The sequence below is a fragment of the Populus euphratica genome, unplaced genomic scaffold, assembly GCF_000495115.2.
Source record: "Populus euphratica unplaced genomic scaffold, PopEup_1.0 scaffold14.1, whole genome shotgun sequence".
Classification (NCBI taxonomy): domain Eukaryota; kingdom Viridiplantae; phylum Streptophyta; class Magnoliopsida; order Malpighiales; family Salicaceae; genus Populus; species Populus euphratica.
This window is the reverse complement of record NW_011499876.1, coordinates 1,707,612-1,721,850: the sequence shown is the minus strand read 5'-3', so window position 1 is coordinate 1,721,850 and position 14,239 is coordinate 1,707,612. Positions and strand designations below refer to the sequence as shown.

The following is a 14,239-nucleotide window of genomic DNA, read 5'->3' as shown; positions in this document are numbered from 1 at the left end:
CTCCAATACAGCAAAACGTTAGATATTGAAATTATATACTTGTAATTTTTTTTTATTTCATTAACTATAATCGTTTTCAACGACGTTTATAAGATCATATCTCTTCGAGAGACTTACATCTTCAACACCATATCGTAACTTCTTCCTGTCTTGTGCTTTAACTCGACTTCCAGGAACGCCTGCATTGTTCACCTGTTGCGGTTGCCTAAACATATCAGAATCTGTACACAATTACCAGTCACAATATACATTTATCGAGACGAAAGAACTCTTTGGAAGGAAATGAGTGTATTACTAATATATCAAGCCTTCCGAATTGGTTTCTGATGAAATTGGCCAAGGAAGCAATACTGAGATCGTCCACCACATCAAGTTGATGGAAAACTACATCAGAAAAACCTGAAACTTTGAGGGTCTTGACAGCTTCAAGACCCCTCTCCTCATCTCTAGCTGTTAAAACCACCAGGACCCCTTTAGATGCCAGCTGCCTGCAAATCTCTAAACCAATCCCTTTATTTGCACCCGTAACGACTGCAATCCTGAAATTTCATACAAAAAAAAAAAGGTATTAGCATATGAAGTTTGTGAGTGTATTTTTCGAGTCAACACATGTTGCAGAGGAGAGGTTTCGTAATAAAGAAGTGCCTTTTGGTTGGAAGTACTCCTGCCATTGTTGGCGAGAGCTTCAGATTGTGTGATGCTACCGGGATAATTGTTGGGACAATTTATAGATATCCATAATAGCTAAGAAGATGACAAGAAACAAGAGAGAGGCCACGTAAGCTATGACCACTTTTGGTTCCCACGTATGCGGTGACCTCAAAATAGCCAAAAAGTCCCAAATGTTCACTCACGCAAGAATGTTCGATTTATTTGACTTTAGTACTTAAAAAATTACAGTTGCAAACAAAAGGATGAAAAAAAATGATTTGTTATTATTATAAAAGGAATTACAAACAAAATATACTTCTTGCTAATAAATGTTAGTAAATTTAAAGGCGATATTTAAATTATAACATAATAAACGACACTCCTTTTTTCCTTTTTTATTTCTTTTTTTTTTTCTTATGTTAAAAAAAAGCACATATCAACCCTTCATATTTTTTCACAAATTAAATTTTTATCATTACAAATTCGCCCCTGAACACCCTAATTAATAGTATCTTTGTTTTTTTTTTTTAAGACTCGCTATATCAAGTAAATAAAACTATCTAATTTTTAACTCATTTTTAAAATATTATTTTCTTGGCATTTTTATATAGTATATATACTTTATTTTTATATTTACTTGTTTTATAGATTTTTTTCATAAAAATTTGTTGTATGGATGTATAATTTGTAAATGTTAGGGTTTATATGAGATTTTTAAAAATTATATTTGTTTATTATTTTTTAAAATTGAGTATGATTTTATGACTTAGGTATTTTATAAAGAAATAAATAATGACATATTTAATTGGTAAGTTTCACATTTTGTGAATTTTATTGTTAAGTTGGTAATTTCAATGAATGCGGAGGAATTTTAATTTTTATAAAAAATTAATAATGATTTAAAGATAGTATTAACATAGATTGAATAAATTTAAATTAAACGAATGATAATTAATTAGTTGAGAATCAATAATTTATTTAGTTCACATTATCATCAATATTCTATATAAATTTCGTATATGTAATGGATGGCTAAATGGGATGGATTATTATAATGGAATTGAGGGTTTTATTAAATACATACTATGTAATCCAAAAAAGTATTAGTGAATGAGATATTAGATGTCCGTGTAAAAGGTGTAAAAATAAAAAAATTTTCTATTTAGATGTCCTAATTATGCATCTTCTACATAAAGGGTTAATAAAGAAATACTTGTGTTGGTTTGCACATGGAGAACTATATGTTTCTTATGAGACCATGGTAGAAAATATGATTGGGTCAACTTTTAATTCTAACAAGAGTTGTAGATGATAATAGTAATCGCTATAGGAGTATGGCCATAAATACAATGAGAATGAATCAGAGTATACAAGTGAATTTTCAATCATAGATGAAGAACAAAATATAAACACAATCAGGTTTTTTAATCTTCTAAAAGATTAATGCATAAATGATAGTAAATTATCAGTTATTACACATGTGTTTACCATTAAATCAGATCACAAGCTGAAAGAGGTTGATTATGATAGAATTGTCAAATGGATAAGAATTATTTTACCTAAAAAGAATAGGCTGAAAGAGAACTTCTATAATGAAACTCCTTGATCTAGGATATCAAAAAATTGATATATGTCCAAAATTTTACGTGTTGCATTTTCTAGAAAATATAGATTTGACCAAATACGAACCTGTTGACATGCTCGGTATAAACCCAGAACTGGCAAGGTAAAAATTCTTATCACATATAGAAAACTGACATACTTTACGATCACTAATAGACTAGAAAAATTATGTATGTCTTTAAAAACTACTAAGTACATGACATAACATATACTATGGATGAAGTCATAATACACATTTTCAATAGTAAAGCCTTGAAACAATTTAATAATCATCTTTCCATCTTTAATTTTCAATGGAATAATGAAATGTATGTGTTGGGTTGTGTGAAATATATTGACAGACTTAATTTCTTCAGTAATACTGTTAATAATTATTTGAAATTTTTTAAAAGAAATGTCTTTTTAACAAAAGTAGAAAATAACTAAAATAAATTAAAATGATATAAATCAACACTTAATAATAATACTTAAGAACTTAGTTGATTGGGAAAAAGAAAAAAAAATCAACTCAAACAGATTTACAACAAAAAAAAACAGCAACAAAAAAGTAAATCAACTAATTTTTTTCACCTAACCTTAAAATCATATTCCAAAACCCATAATCTAATAAAAAATAAATTAATAAATAAAAAAAATCCAATTAAAACCCAACAATATTGATCTCATATGAAAAACAAATCCTACAATAACATTCATGCAATTAGTAAAAACATAAAAAATATAATAAAAATAAATATAATGAAATAAAACACACACAAAAAATATCAAAATCTTACCTTAATTTAATTATGAGTGAAGTTGAAAAGAGAAAAAAAAAAAAAAGAGGAGAAGACATACTTATATGTGGAAACAGAGAGAAAAGAAGAAAAAAAAGAATGATGATATTTTTTATAAAAGGTGGAAACAGAGAGAAAAGAAGAAAAAAAAATGATGATATTTTTTATAAAAAAAAAAAAAAAAAAACATGTCTATTATGAAATAAGAGACTTTGGTCTTTTAGCTGGGTTATTTTATTAACGAATAATCAAATACTAATATTTTTAATTATTTTGCTAGTAATTATATGTGTAATATTTATTTTTTATTTAATAATTTTTTTTAAAAATACCCATAATATAATTAATATATTCTCAATCCATCAATAACTTTAATATTTATAAAATTAATCAAACATATGTATAAGTTAGGCTAAAAAAACATGACTTAGAAACTAGCACCACTCCTGGTGCTTCTCCAACTACCATCGAGGGCTCTTTTGGTTACATTGACATCAACTACCACAATAAAGGCCTCGCAACACCCAAGATTGATGTTTATAGCTACGGGGTGCTGCTACTTGAGCTCAGCACAGGCCTCAAATCAATACAAGGTTCTGTGACGCTTGCTGAATGGACCGAGGAGTGGAGGAAGAGTGATGATGTAGAAGTTTGGGCTAATCTACTGGATCCAAAACTTAACGGGAATGCGAATTTGGAGCAGTTAAGTGCATTGATCCATGTAGCCAATTTGGCTCTACTAGAGAATTCCGAAGGGAGACCAGAAATGGGGCAGATTGTCGATAGAATTCTAAGTTGTATGGAACCTCAACCCAATCCCCACTTGTTGTCAGTATAAAACCTTACATGCACATCCTCTGCTTTTGTTCACTGCATTGATTGTTATCTCTTAGCTATATATAATTATCAGGCATTCGAAAGGAAAGGTTTATATACTTATCCAGTTACGTATTTTTCATGTACTAGGATTAGTGTGTACACACACACACACACTTGCAAATTCCAACTGAAATGGGCATTCAAGTGAAATCGTTGCTTAAATACAATCCAAAATAGAGAAGAAGAAATGATGTATAGAGAAATAACTAATTGATTCTTTTACATGTAGTGATGGCCCGTCCCCCACCTTTATTCTCTTAGTACATAGCATGCATACACTGCAAGTACATTGGTTTATATCATTCAAAAGTTGACATTTCTGTCTGAAAAAAGAAGCAGCCAGAAGGGCGCGGATGATCAGGCATCAGAGCCAGCATAACAGGACCTCGCGCACCTTCTTCAGTAGTGAAAATCCCAGTGTTATCATTGATGTCTGTGCTAGTAAAACCTGGACAGACTGCGTTGGTTGCAATTTTGGGGTACTTCTTCGCCAAAATCCTCGTGTAGGCATTAAGAGCAGCCTTGGACACTATATAAGCTGAAAAAAGGGTTGGCCAACGTTTGGTTTCCAGTAAATCATTCTTAAAATCCTCCAGGAACTCTTCCACCAGCTTCTCAACCTTTTCTTCTGTCAAGCCATCAACATCACCTAGCTCCTTTTTGGCTTTTTCATTGGGAATAAACTGCAGGAGAAACAAAATTTGATGATGAACTTTTCCATATATATATGAATGTATGCTAATTAAACTTGATCTAGTGCCTGAAAGAGATGGATATATATGGCGTGTTTACCTTTAGCTTCCCGAAGGAGGAGGAGACATTGACTATTCTTGCAGAATTGGATTGTTCAAGGATAGTAATTAATGCTTCAGTTAGGTGCTTGATTCCAAAATAATTTGTTCTCAGGCAACTAATTGACATTTCATAAGTTTGCTTCATAAGTTTTCTTTGCGATGCAGCATTTACACCTATAATCTGATGAATAATCCAATGCAGCAAAACGTTAGAGAATGAAAACGTATATACCTGTATTTTTTTTCCATGTTCAGAATTCCATTACGATCATTCTCAACGAAATTTATAAGAAGATAGTATTACTTTGAGAGACTTACATCTTCAACACCTAATCTTAACTTCTTCCAGTCATCTTCTTTAATTTCTGTTCCAGCAATGCCTGCATTGTTCACCTGTCGCGGTTTCCTAAACATATTAGAATTTGTAGACCAGTGCCAGGAACACATAAATTTATTAAGAAGTAAAGAACTACTTGGAAGCAATAGAGAACATTACCAATATATCAAGCCTTCCGAATTGGTTTCTGATGAAATTGGCCAAGGAAGCAATACTGAGATCGTCCACCACATCAAGTTGATGAAAAACTACATCAGAAAAACCTGAAACTTTGAGGCTTTTGACAGCTTCAAGACCCCTCTCCTCATCTCTAGCTGTTAAAACCACCAGGACCCCTTTAGATGCCAGCTGCCTGCAAATCTCTAAACCAATCCCTTTATTTGCACCCGTAACGACTGCAATCCTGAAATTTCATACAAAAAAAAAGGTATTAGCATATGAAGTTTGTGAGTGTATTTTTCGAGTCAACACATGTTGCAGAGGAGAGGTTTCGTAATAAAGAAGTGCCTTTTGGTTGGAAGTACTCCTGCCATTGTTGGCGAGAGCTTCAGATTGTGTGATGCTACCGGGATAATTGTTGGGACCATTTATAGATATCCATAATAGCTAAGAAGATGACACGTAACCAGAGAGAGGTCACGTGAGCAATGACTACTTTTGGTTCCCACGTATGCGGTGACCTCAAATGTTCGCTCGCGCAAGAATGTTCGATTTTTTTGACGGTAATACTTAAAAAATTACAGTTGAAAATAAAAGAATGATATAAAAAAATGATTTGTTATTATTATAAAAGGAATTACAAACAAAATATATTTGTTGCTGATGAATGTTAGTAAATTTAAAGAAAATATTTAAATTATAACCTAATAAAAAAAACTCTTTCCCTCCCTTTTTATTTCCTTCTTTTTTTTTTCTCATGTTAAAAAACAGCACACATCACCCCTTCATGTTTTTTTACAAATTAAGTTTTTATCATCATAAATTTAACTACCTCAATATTCAATTTATTAATTTATTAAAATATTTGTTCTAGTTTTTTTTTTAAGAATCGCCACATCAAGTAAATAAAATTATCCAATTTTTAACTCATTTTTAAAATGTTATTTTCTTAGCATTTTTATGTAGTATATGTAATTTGTTTTTGTGTTTACTTGTTTTATAAATTCCTTCTATAAAAATTTGTTGTATGAATATATGATTTGTGCATGTTAGGGTTTATTTGAGATTTTAAAAAATTATATTTGTTTATCATTTGTTGATATTGAGTTTGATTTTATGACTTAGGTATTTTATAATGAACTAAATAATGACATATTTAAATGGTAAGTTTCATATTTTATGAATTTTATTGTTAAGTTGGTAATTTTGATAAATGTGAAGGAATTTAAATTTTTGTTGAAAATTGATGATGATTTAAACATACTATTAACATAGATTGAATAAGTTTGAATTAAACCAATGCTAATTAATTAGTTGGGAATCAAAAATTTGTTTAGTTCACATTATTAACTAGTGCACATTATCATCAATATTCTATATAAATTTCATATATGTAATGGATGATCATTCTTGAATATATCAAGTTTTACCTAGATGGCTAAAGAGGATGGATTATTTTAATAGAATTAAGGATTTTATTAAATACAAACTATGTAATTCAAAAAAATATTTGTGAATGAGGTATCAGATGTCCATGTAAAAAGTGTAAAAATAAAAAATTTCTCGATTTAGATGTCATAATTATGCATCTTCTACAAAAAGAGTTAATAAAGAAAAATTTGTATTAGTTTGCACATGTAGAACTATATGTATTTTTATGAGACCATGGTAGAAAATATGATTAGGTTAACTTTTAGTTCTAACAACGTGTATAAAGCTGTAGATGATAATAGTAATCATTATTAGAGTATGACTGTAAATACAATGACAATGAATCAGGATTATGCAAGTGAATTTTTAATTGTAAATGAAGAATCAAATATAGACACAACTAGGTTTTTTAATCTTCTAAAAGATTATGATAAATCATTATGAGATGAATGACACGATCAAAAGATTGGTGTCTTCTCCCAAGTGTAGGAGTGTAGAAGTAATAAATAACCTGGCAAGACCAGGGTCGAACCACAGGGAGATTAATTGTATAAATTATAAACAACAGCAATAGTAATAACAACGATAATAAAAAAAAATACTAATAATAGTAGTAGTAGTATAGTATAAACTCTTATTACTCAATTGAAAATTACACACAAAGAAGGTTCCAATCATATTATAAACTATTAACATGATTATATTAGTTATCTTATTCGATTAATGCTAATACTTGTAAATCTCATCAGGTATTCATGATTATAACTTATATTAATAACAAATCAAGTTCCTTTCATAGCTCAGGTGTCGGTTATACCATACAGTATGGGTTATGAAAGCGCTAAGCATTTGTTGTACGAAGTGTTATACAATATAAATCTAGATTAGTCATTTAACGAGTAAAGTATTAAAGAGTGAATAAGATAACAAATATAAAACATGTTAGTATCAAATATTAAAATCCATGTTAAGTTTACACTATAATTATCCTTATGTCTAAAGTCCATGCAAAGATCATTATAAAACACTTGATTTGGGATACCAAAAAATTTACATGTCTAAAATTTTGCATGTTACACTTCCTAGAAAATATAGATTTAGCCGAATACGGAACCTATTGATATGTTTGGTATAAACCCAGAACTAGCAATAGAAAGACTCTTGTCACATATAAAAAACTTAAATACTTTACAATCACTAATAAACTCGAAAGATTATTTATGTCTTTAAAAACTACTAAGTACATGACATGACATATGTTATGGATGAAGTCATAATGCAAATTTTAAATAGTAAAGCCTTGATACAATTTAATAATGATCTTTCCATCCTTAATTTTGAATGGTACAACGAAATGTACGTGTTGGGTTGTATGAAATATATCGACAAACTTAATTTCTATAGTAATACCATTAATAATTATTTGAAATTTTTTAAAAAAAATGTATATTTAACAAAAGTAGAAAATAGCTAAAATAAATTAAATTGATATAAATCAACACTTAATAATAATAATAATAATAATAATACTCAAAAACTGAATTGATTGGAAAAAAAGAATAAAATCAACTCAAACATATTTACAAAAAAATAAATAACAAGAAAATAGCAACAAATAAATAAATCAACTAATTTTTTTCACCTAACCTAGAAATCATATTCCAGAACCCATAATCCAATAAAAAAATAAATTAACAACTAAATTAAATCCAACTAAAATCCAACAAAAATGATTTTATATGAAAAACAAATCCTATAATAACATTCATGCAAATCATAAGAACATAAAAAATAAAATAAAAAATAAATATAATGAAATAAAACACACACAAAATGAAAATCTTACCTTAATTTAATTATGAGTGAAGCTGAGAAAAAAAAGAGAGAGAGGAGAAGACATACCTATGTGTGGAGGAGGAGAGAAGGAAAAAAAAAAAGGGATGTTGGTATTTTTTATAGAACAAGAAGAAGAAGAGGCATGTTTATTATGAAATGAGGGACTTTGGTCTTTTAATTGGGTTATTTTATCAACAAATAATCAAATATTAATATTTTTAACTATTTTGCTAGTGATTCTATCTATATTATTTATTTTTAATGTTTAATTTAATCAAAAATTTTCAGAAACCCCCATAATATCATCGATGCATTTTCAATCCATCGGTAATTATATCTATAATATTTAATTTAAATTTTTAATTTAAAAAAATTCAGAAACTTCCTAAATATCATTGATGACTTTTCAACCTATCGGAGATTTCATCTATAATATTTAATTTAATATTTTAATTTAATAAAATGTTTTTAAAAATCCCTCAAATACTACCAATGACTTTTCAATTTGTCAGTAATTTTTATCTGTAAAGAACAGTAATTAACAATATAATTGTGAAGTGAATAATTCTAGAGTTATCTGAAAAATATCGACAGAGTTAATTCGTTGGTTATCCCATATCAAATTAACAATATGAACATTGCAATTGAAAAGTGAACAATTTCAAAGCTCTCTGGAGTATACATATAAAATTAATTTATCGATGATACCCTTATCATACACAAACATCGTAGCGACCTTTTAAAAATTAAAATCTCATGCTAAAAGAAATGATATCTAATATTTTATTCTTTTATAGAAAAATATCTTGTTTGATGAGCCACCACCTAGTATTATAGTCACTAGAAACTCTAATTAGTCAACAAAAATGCTATAGCACGAGAGTGATTACATAAAAGAAAAATTGTTATTACCTAGCATCCGATCTGAGGTAGGCTATATTGTTGGTTTTATCTAAATTGCTAATAATTTGTTTTTTTTTCTTTTTTATTCTTCCTTTCATGTTCTTAACTCTAGCGTCAGTAAACAGTTCCTACAAATATTTTCAACTCTAGTGTTGGTAAATATTACCAAATCCAAAAAATACAATACTATTAACTCTAGCGTCAATGAATAATTTCTCAAAAAATAAATTTGAAAAAGAAAATTTATATGCCATTTTTTTCCTTGTTTATCCTTTATTATTATTCTTCCTTTTTAGATGGAAATAAAAAAAGTCTTATACAACATATTTGCATTTAACAGTAATAGTCCTCAAATTGAGCACATAGTTAAAAGAGCAAAACACAAAGAAAAATAAATAAATCAACATGGGATAGGCCCATAAATAAATCAATGAAGATCCTCAAATATTTTTAGAATTTTTTATATAAAAAAGAGACTCATTTGGCCAAATATCAAATTAGAATGAGCATAAAAATCATAATAAAAGCATAAGAGTGTGTTTTGCCAAACACACCCTTAGTAAGCATAATTTAAATCGGCTGGGCCTCAAGCCCAGATCCGGCCCACTCTTTTTTTTTTTTAGTTTTTGATCTAGTCAAACTAGTATAGGCTAGGTTAGCTGGGCTCGGTCAATAATTATTTAAAAATATTTTTTAAAAAAAGTCTATAACAAAAGTAGAAAATAATTAAAATAAATTAAATTGATATAAATCAACATTCAGTAGTAATACTCAAGAATTGTGTTGCTCGGAACAAAAATGAAGAAAATCAACTAAAACAAATTTGCAAAAAATAAAAAACACCAAAAAATAAAACAACAACAACAAATAAATAAATTAACTAAAGTTTTTTTTTTACCTAACCTAGAAATCCTATTCCAGAAATCATAATCCAACAACAAATAAATTAACAACTAAAATAAATCCAACAAAATTGATATCATATGAAAAGCAAATCCTACAATAACATTCATAAAATTATTAAGACTATAATAAATAAATAAATAAATATATAATGAAATAAAACACACACAAAAAGAGAAGAAAAAAGTGAAAATCTTATCTTAATTTAATTGTATTGTGAGTGAAGCTGAGAAGAGAAAAGAAAAGGAGAGGAAAAGAAATACTTGTGCATGGAGGAGAAGAGAAGAGAAAAAAAAAACAGAGAGAAAAGGATGTTAGTGCTTTTTACAAAAGAAAACAAGGTACATCCATTATGAAATGAGGGATCTTGATCTTTTAATTGAGGTATTTTTTCAATGGATAATCAAATATTAATATTTTTAATCATTTTGTCATTGATTTCATTTGTAATTTTTATTTTTATTTTTTAATTTAATAGAAAAAATTTAAAAACCTCCTAAATATCACCAATGAATTTTCAATCTGTTAGTAATTTTATCTGTAGTATTTAATTTAAATTTTTTATTTAATCAAATTTTTTTTAAAAAAACCCAAATACCACTAATGACTTTTCAATTCGTCAACGATTTCATTTGCAAAGAACAATAATTAACAATGTAATAAAAAATGAATAAGTTTAAAGCTATCTAAAAAATATCAACGGAATTAATCCATTGATAATCTCGTATGTTATTAACAATATGAACAATACAATTGAAAAATGAACAATTTCAGAGCTCTTTGTAATATACCTATAAAATTAATTTGTCAATAATACCCTCTATAATTAACATAATGAACATTATCGGGAAAAAGGGAGTGGAGCAATTTACTAATAGGTTAGCGAATGAATTTTATTAATGGAATTAATTTATTGGTAATGTCGTTTATATAAATGACACTTCATCATATTTTTTGATTTTTTTAATCTATTTTTTTCACTGTAATTCCCTCAGTATATATAAAGAGAACATTTTCATTGGTGTTTATCGGCAAATATAGTGAGGGAATATTTCATTGGTAAAAATTCACAACAATCAACCAACAAAAATATTTTATATATGTTTTTATTATAATTACTAATTTTTTGATAGTGACACATCTTACAAGAGAGGTTGGGGTTGGGGTAATTAAGAAGTGCCTTTGGGGACTTATTTATCATAGAAAGCAGTTTCTTGGAAATTGTTGTCTAAACTTTTTGATATTTATTTGTCATTAAAAAAGTTGATTAACAGAAAACAGTTTTTAGTCAAAGAAGAATTTGGTTTGGTTTTCAAAAAAACATTTTTCATTTATGTTGGGCAGAAAATACTTTTTAAAAATTATTTATTTGTCATTAAAAAAGTTGATTAACAGAAAACAGTTTTTAGTCAAAGAAGAATTTGGTTTGGTTTTCAAAAAAACATTTTTCATTTATGTTGGGCAGAAAATACTTTTTAAAAATTATGAAAAAATTAGAAATATTATGTTATTTATTGATTATATCAAATTTGATCCTCAAACATTTGATTGCTATATATTTTGTTTTGAATCTTTTTTTTTCAATTTTACCCCTTAGAATTTGATTTAATTTGATCTTTATATCAACTTTGATCTTTATTTTTATAATTATTATTTATTTTTATTTTATTATTTTTTTAATTGAAAATTTTTATCCATAAGATTTTGTTCTTATTCTTTTGGTTGTTATTTATTTTATTTAAAATAATTTATGATATTTTATTAATTTTTTATTTCATCATCTTTTTATTTTTTTTATTTGTTAGATTTGATCTCTATTACTTTGATTGTTATTTATTTTATTTGAGATAATTTATAAAATTAGTTTTTTTTTAATTTCATTATTATTCAACTTTTTAATTTGTAAGATTTGTTTCTTATTATTTTAATAAACTTGAAAAAAATATTAATAAGTTATTTTCTAGCTCATTGTTTATGGCATAACCAAATAGTGGAAAATATTTTTTAACTTATTTTTCATGAAGCTACCAAACATTAAAAAATAATTTACTTTTTAGAAATTTACTTTTCAAGAAAACTACTTTCCAATAAATAAAAAAGACCTTAGTTGGAAGTACCTTTTGCATTGTGGATGAGAGCTTGAGATTGTGTGACGCTGCCGGAATAACTATTGGAAAAATTTATAGATTCATTTCCATTATCCATAATTTTTATTTTTATTTTGTTTGAAAATCAAGGCTTAAAGTAATAAGAGTTTAAGCCTGCCATGACCACTCTTAGGTTTTAAGTATATGGTAAGGGTGAGTAAAAAAATTAAATAGCTGATTAAATTGAGAAAACAAAAAAAATAACTAAAAAAACTAAACAAAAAAAAACCAAATTAATTGATTAAAAAATCACATAAAATCTCCAGTTCAGTTCGGTTTTCAAAATTTAAAACCAATGTAATTGAACTAGTTGAACCAGGCTAGCACTTAAAAAAAAAAAAAAGTATAAACAGGATATTTTTCTAACCCTAAACCTAAATTAGCATTCCGTTAAAAACAAAACCAGTAGCCCCTTCTCTTCGCACTCTACATCTCTCCTTTCCTTTTTTTCTCTTCGCATCTTTACACTTTGATTCTCCTTAATGCTCTATAATTGTTATTTGTTAAGCTTCTGCTCCATGATCCTCTTATAAAATGCATGCCTTCTTTACTTTTGCATTTTTGCTTTTAACTTTTTTATTCCTTCTATAAAAGATATACTTTTTTTAAACTTTTTTATTCCTTCTATAAAAGATATATATATTTTTTTTATTTTAATTTTATTATCCTTCTTCTTTTTATTTCTCACGTATTCCTATAATTATTATATAATTTTCCATGCACATGTAACCAAAAAAGATTATTATGTTGAACTAGTAAAAAGCTTTTCTGTACTCTCCTTAATATTGTTATTACGAGGACAACATTTGAGAATCAAGTTTGGCACTTGATAAACAGATGAGGAACTATGTAAACTATATTGATATGAGCAAATAAGGAAATATGTAAACTATCTTTTGATCTTTTCGTTGTTTTTTTTTTTCATTCAAATAACCTTTATTCTTTCTTTTTGTTTTGTCTCACATGCCCAACCATTTTAAAAAAAAACCATGCTGAGAAAGCTAAGATTTCTCGAAAAATAAAATTTCTCGAAAAATATAATCAGTGAAAAAACTCAGAATACAAATTCAATTGAAATAATTTTAGTTTAAATTGGTTTAACATGAAAAAAACCGAACCAAATATGATTAGGTTGAATTGGTTTTTGATTTGGTTCAATTCAATAACTTGAAAAAAATTTAGTTTAATTATTTATTTTAACTCAAAACTAGACCAAAGTAGAAATACTCACCCACCTCAAGATAAATAAATAAATAAATTCCGGGAGCTCTGTACTAGGCCATGCAGTCCATGGTGTTGACCCCCGGTGGTTCGATTTAGACATTTGAGAAACCCTTGGGTTCTTATCGGCCCGCAAGTATCACTATATGGGCTCGATAACACTCTCCCGAAGATTCAATATCCTCTTCTGCTCGGCCTGCACATTTTACATCCCGAAATTAAGAGGCAGATGTTCCGAATCCAAAAACTAGGTGGACCAACACTAATTTAATGGGTATGGAGCAGTCAAGTACATTGATCCATGGAGCCGAGAACTCTCAGTTGTATGGAACCCCTCTGGTTGCCAGTACAAAACCTTACACATGCACATACTCTGATACTCTGCTTTTCATCCAATTAGAGTACATGAAGAAGCACCGCACAATTCTTATGATAGTAGACTTGAAGCTCAGATTCTCAATCAATGAACAGGTTTGTTAATCCCACACAGTAGAAGAATCTGTAAACAAATATATATATATAATCCTCAGACAATCTACATGCGAGGAAAAGATGACCTCTATCCTCGTCAACAGGGAT

At 27.8% G+C, this 14,239-nt stretch overlaps 3 protein-coding genes across 5 annotated transcripts in view; 1 reads left to right on the top strand and 2 right to left on the bottom strand.

Moving 5' to 3' along the window:
* The window catches only part of LOC105128489 ((+)-neomenthol dehydrogenase-like), a 15,808-nt gene extending 15,096 nt beyond the window's left edge, over positions 1-712 (bottom strand). The window contains exons 1-3 of the mRNA XM_011030192.1: positions 646-712; positions 296-539; positions 118-192 (exon numbers count right to left, since the gene is read on the bottom strand). Of these exons, the coding sequence (XP_011028494.1) occupies positions 118-192; positions 296-539; positions 646-671 (345 nt within the window). The 5' untranslated portion in view covers positions 672-712. The remainder of the gene's footprint in view (positions 1-117; positions 193-295; positions 540-645) is intronic.
* LOC105128490 (pto-interacting protein 1-like) overlaps positions 1-13,792 on the top strand; it is a 16,732-nt gene extending 2,940 nt beyond the window's left edge. The window contains exon 2 of one of the 3 annotated variants that reach the window (XM_011030198.1): positions 13,760-13,792. In XM_011030198.1, the coding sequence (XP_011028500.1) occupies positions 13,760-13,767 (8 nt within the window). In that variant the 3' untranslated portion in view covers positions 13,768-13,792. Of the gene's footprint in view, positions 1-3,896; positions 4,020-13,759 lie in introns of those variants that run through there. The other 2 variants (XM_011030195.1, XM_011030196.1) reach the window with 2 other exon arrangements.
* Positions 4,094-5,634, bottom strand: LOC105128491 ((+)-neomenthol dehydrogenase-like). Its single transcript, XM_011030199.1, has 5 exons — positions 5,568-5,634; positions 5,220-5,463; positions 5,042-5,116; positions 4,722-4,904; positions 4,094-4,612 (listed from the first exon to the last, which is right to left on the bottom strand). The coding sequence occupies exons 1-5, from the start codon at positions 5,591-5,593 to the stop codon at positions 4,229-4,231; spliced, it is 912 nt and encodes a 303-aa protein (XP_011028501.1). The 5' UTR covers positions 5,594-5,634; the 3' UTR covers positions 4,094-4,228.
* Positions 13,793-14,239: the final 447 nt, after the last annotated feature.

Coding starts and splice junctions, on each gene's coding strand:
- LOC105128491 (XM_011030199.1), bottom strand. CDS start 5,593: ATGGCAGGAGTACTTCCAACCAAAAG. Junction 5,464..5,567: donor GGAGTACTTCCAACCAAAAG/GCACTTCTTTAT, acceptor ATGAAATTTCAG/GATTGCAGTCGTTACGGGTG. Junction 4,613..4,721: donor CCTCCTTCGGGAAGCTAAAG/GTAAACACGCCA, acceptor TTTCTCCTGCAG/TTTATTCCCAATGAAAAAGC.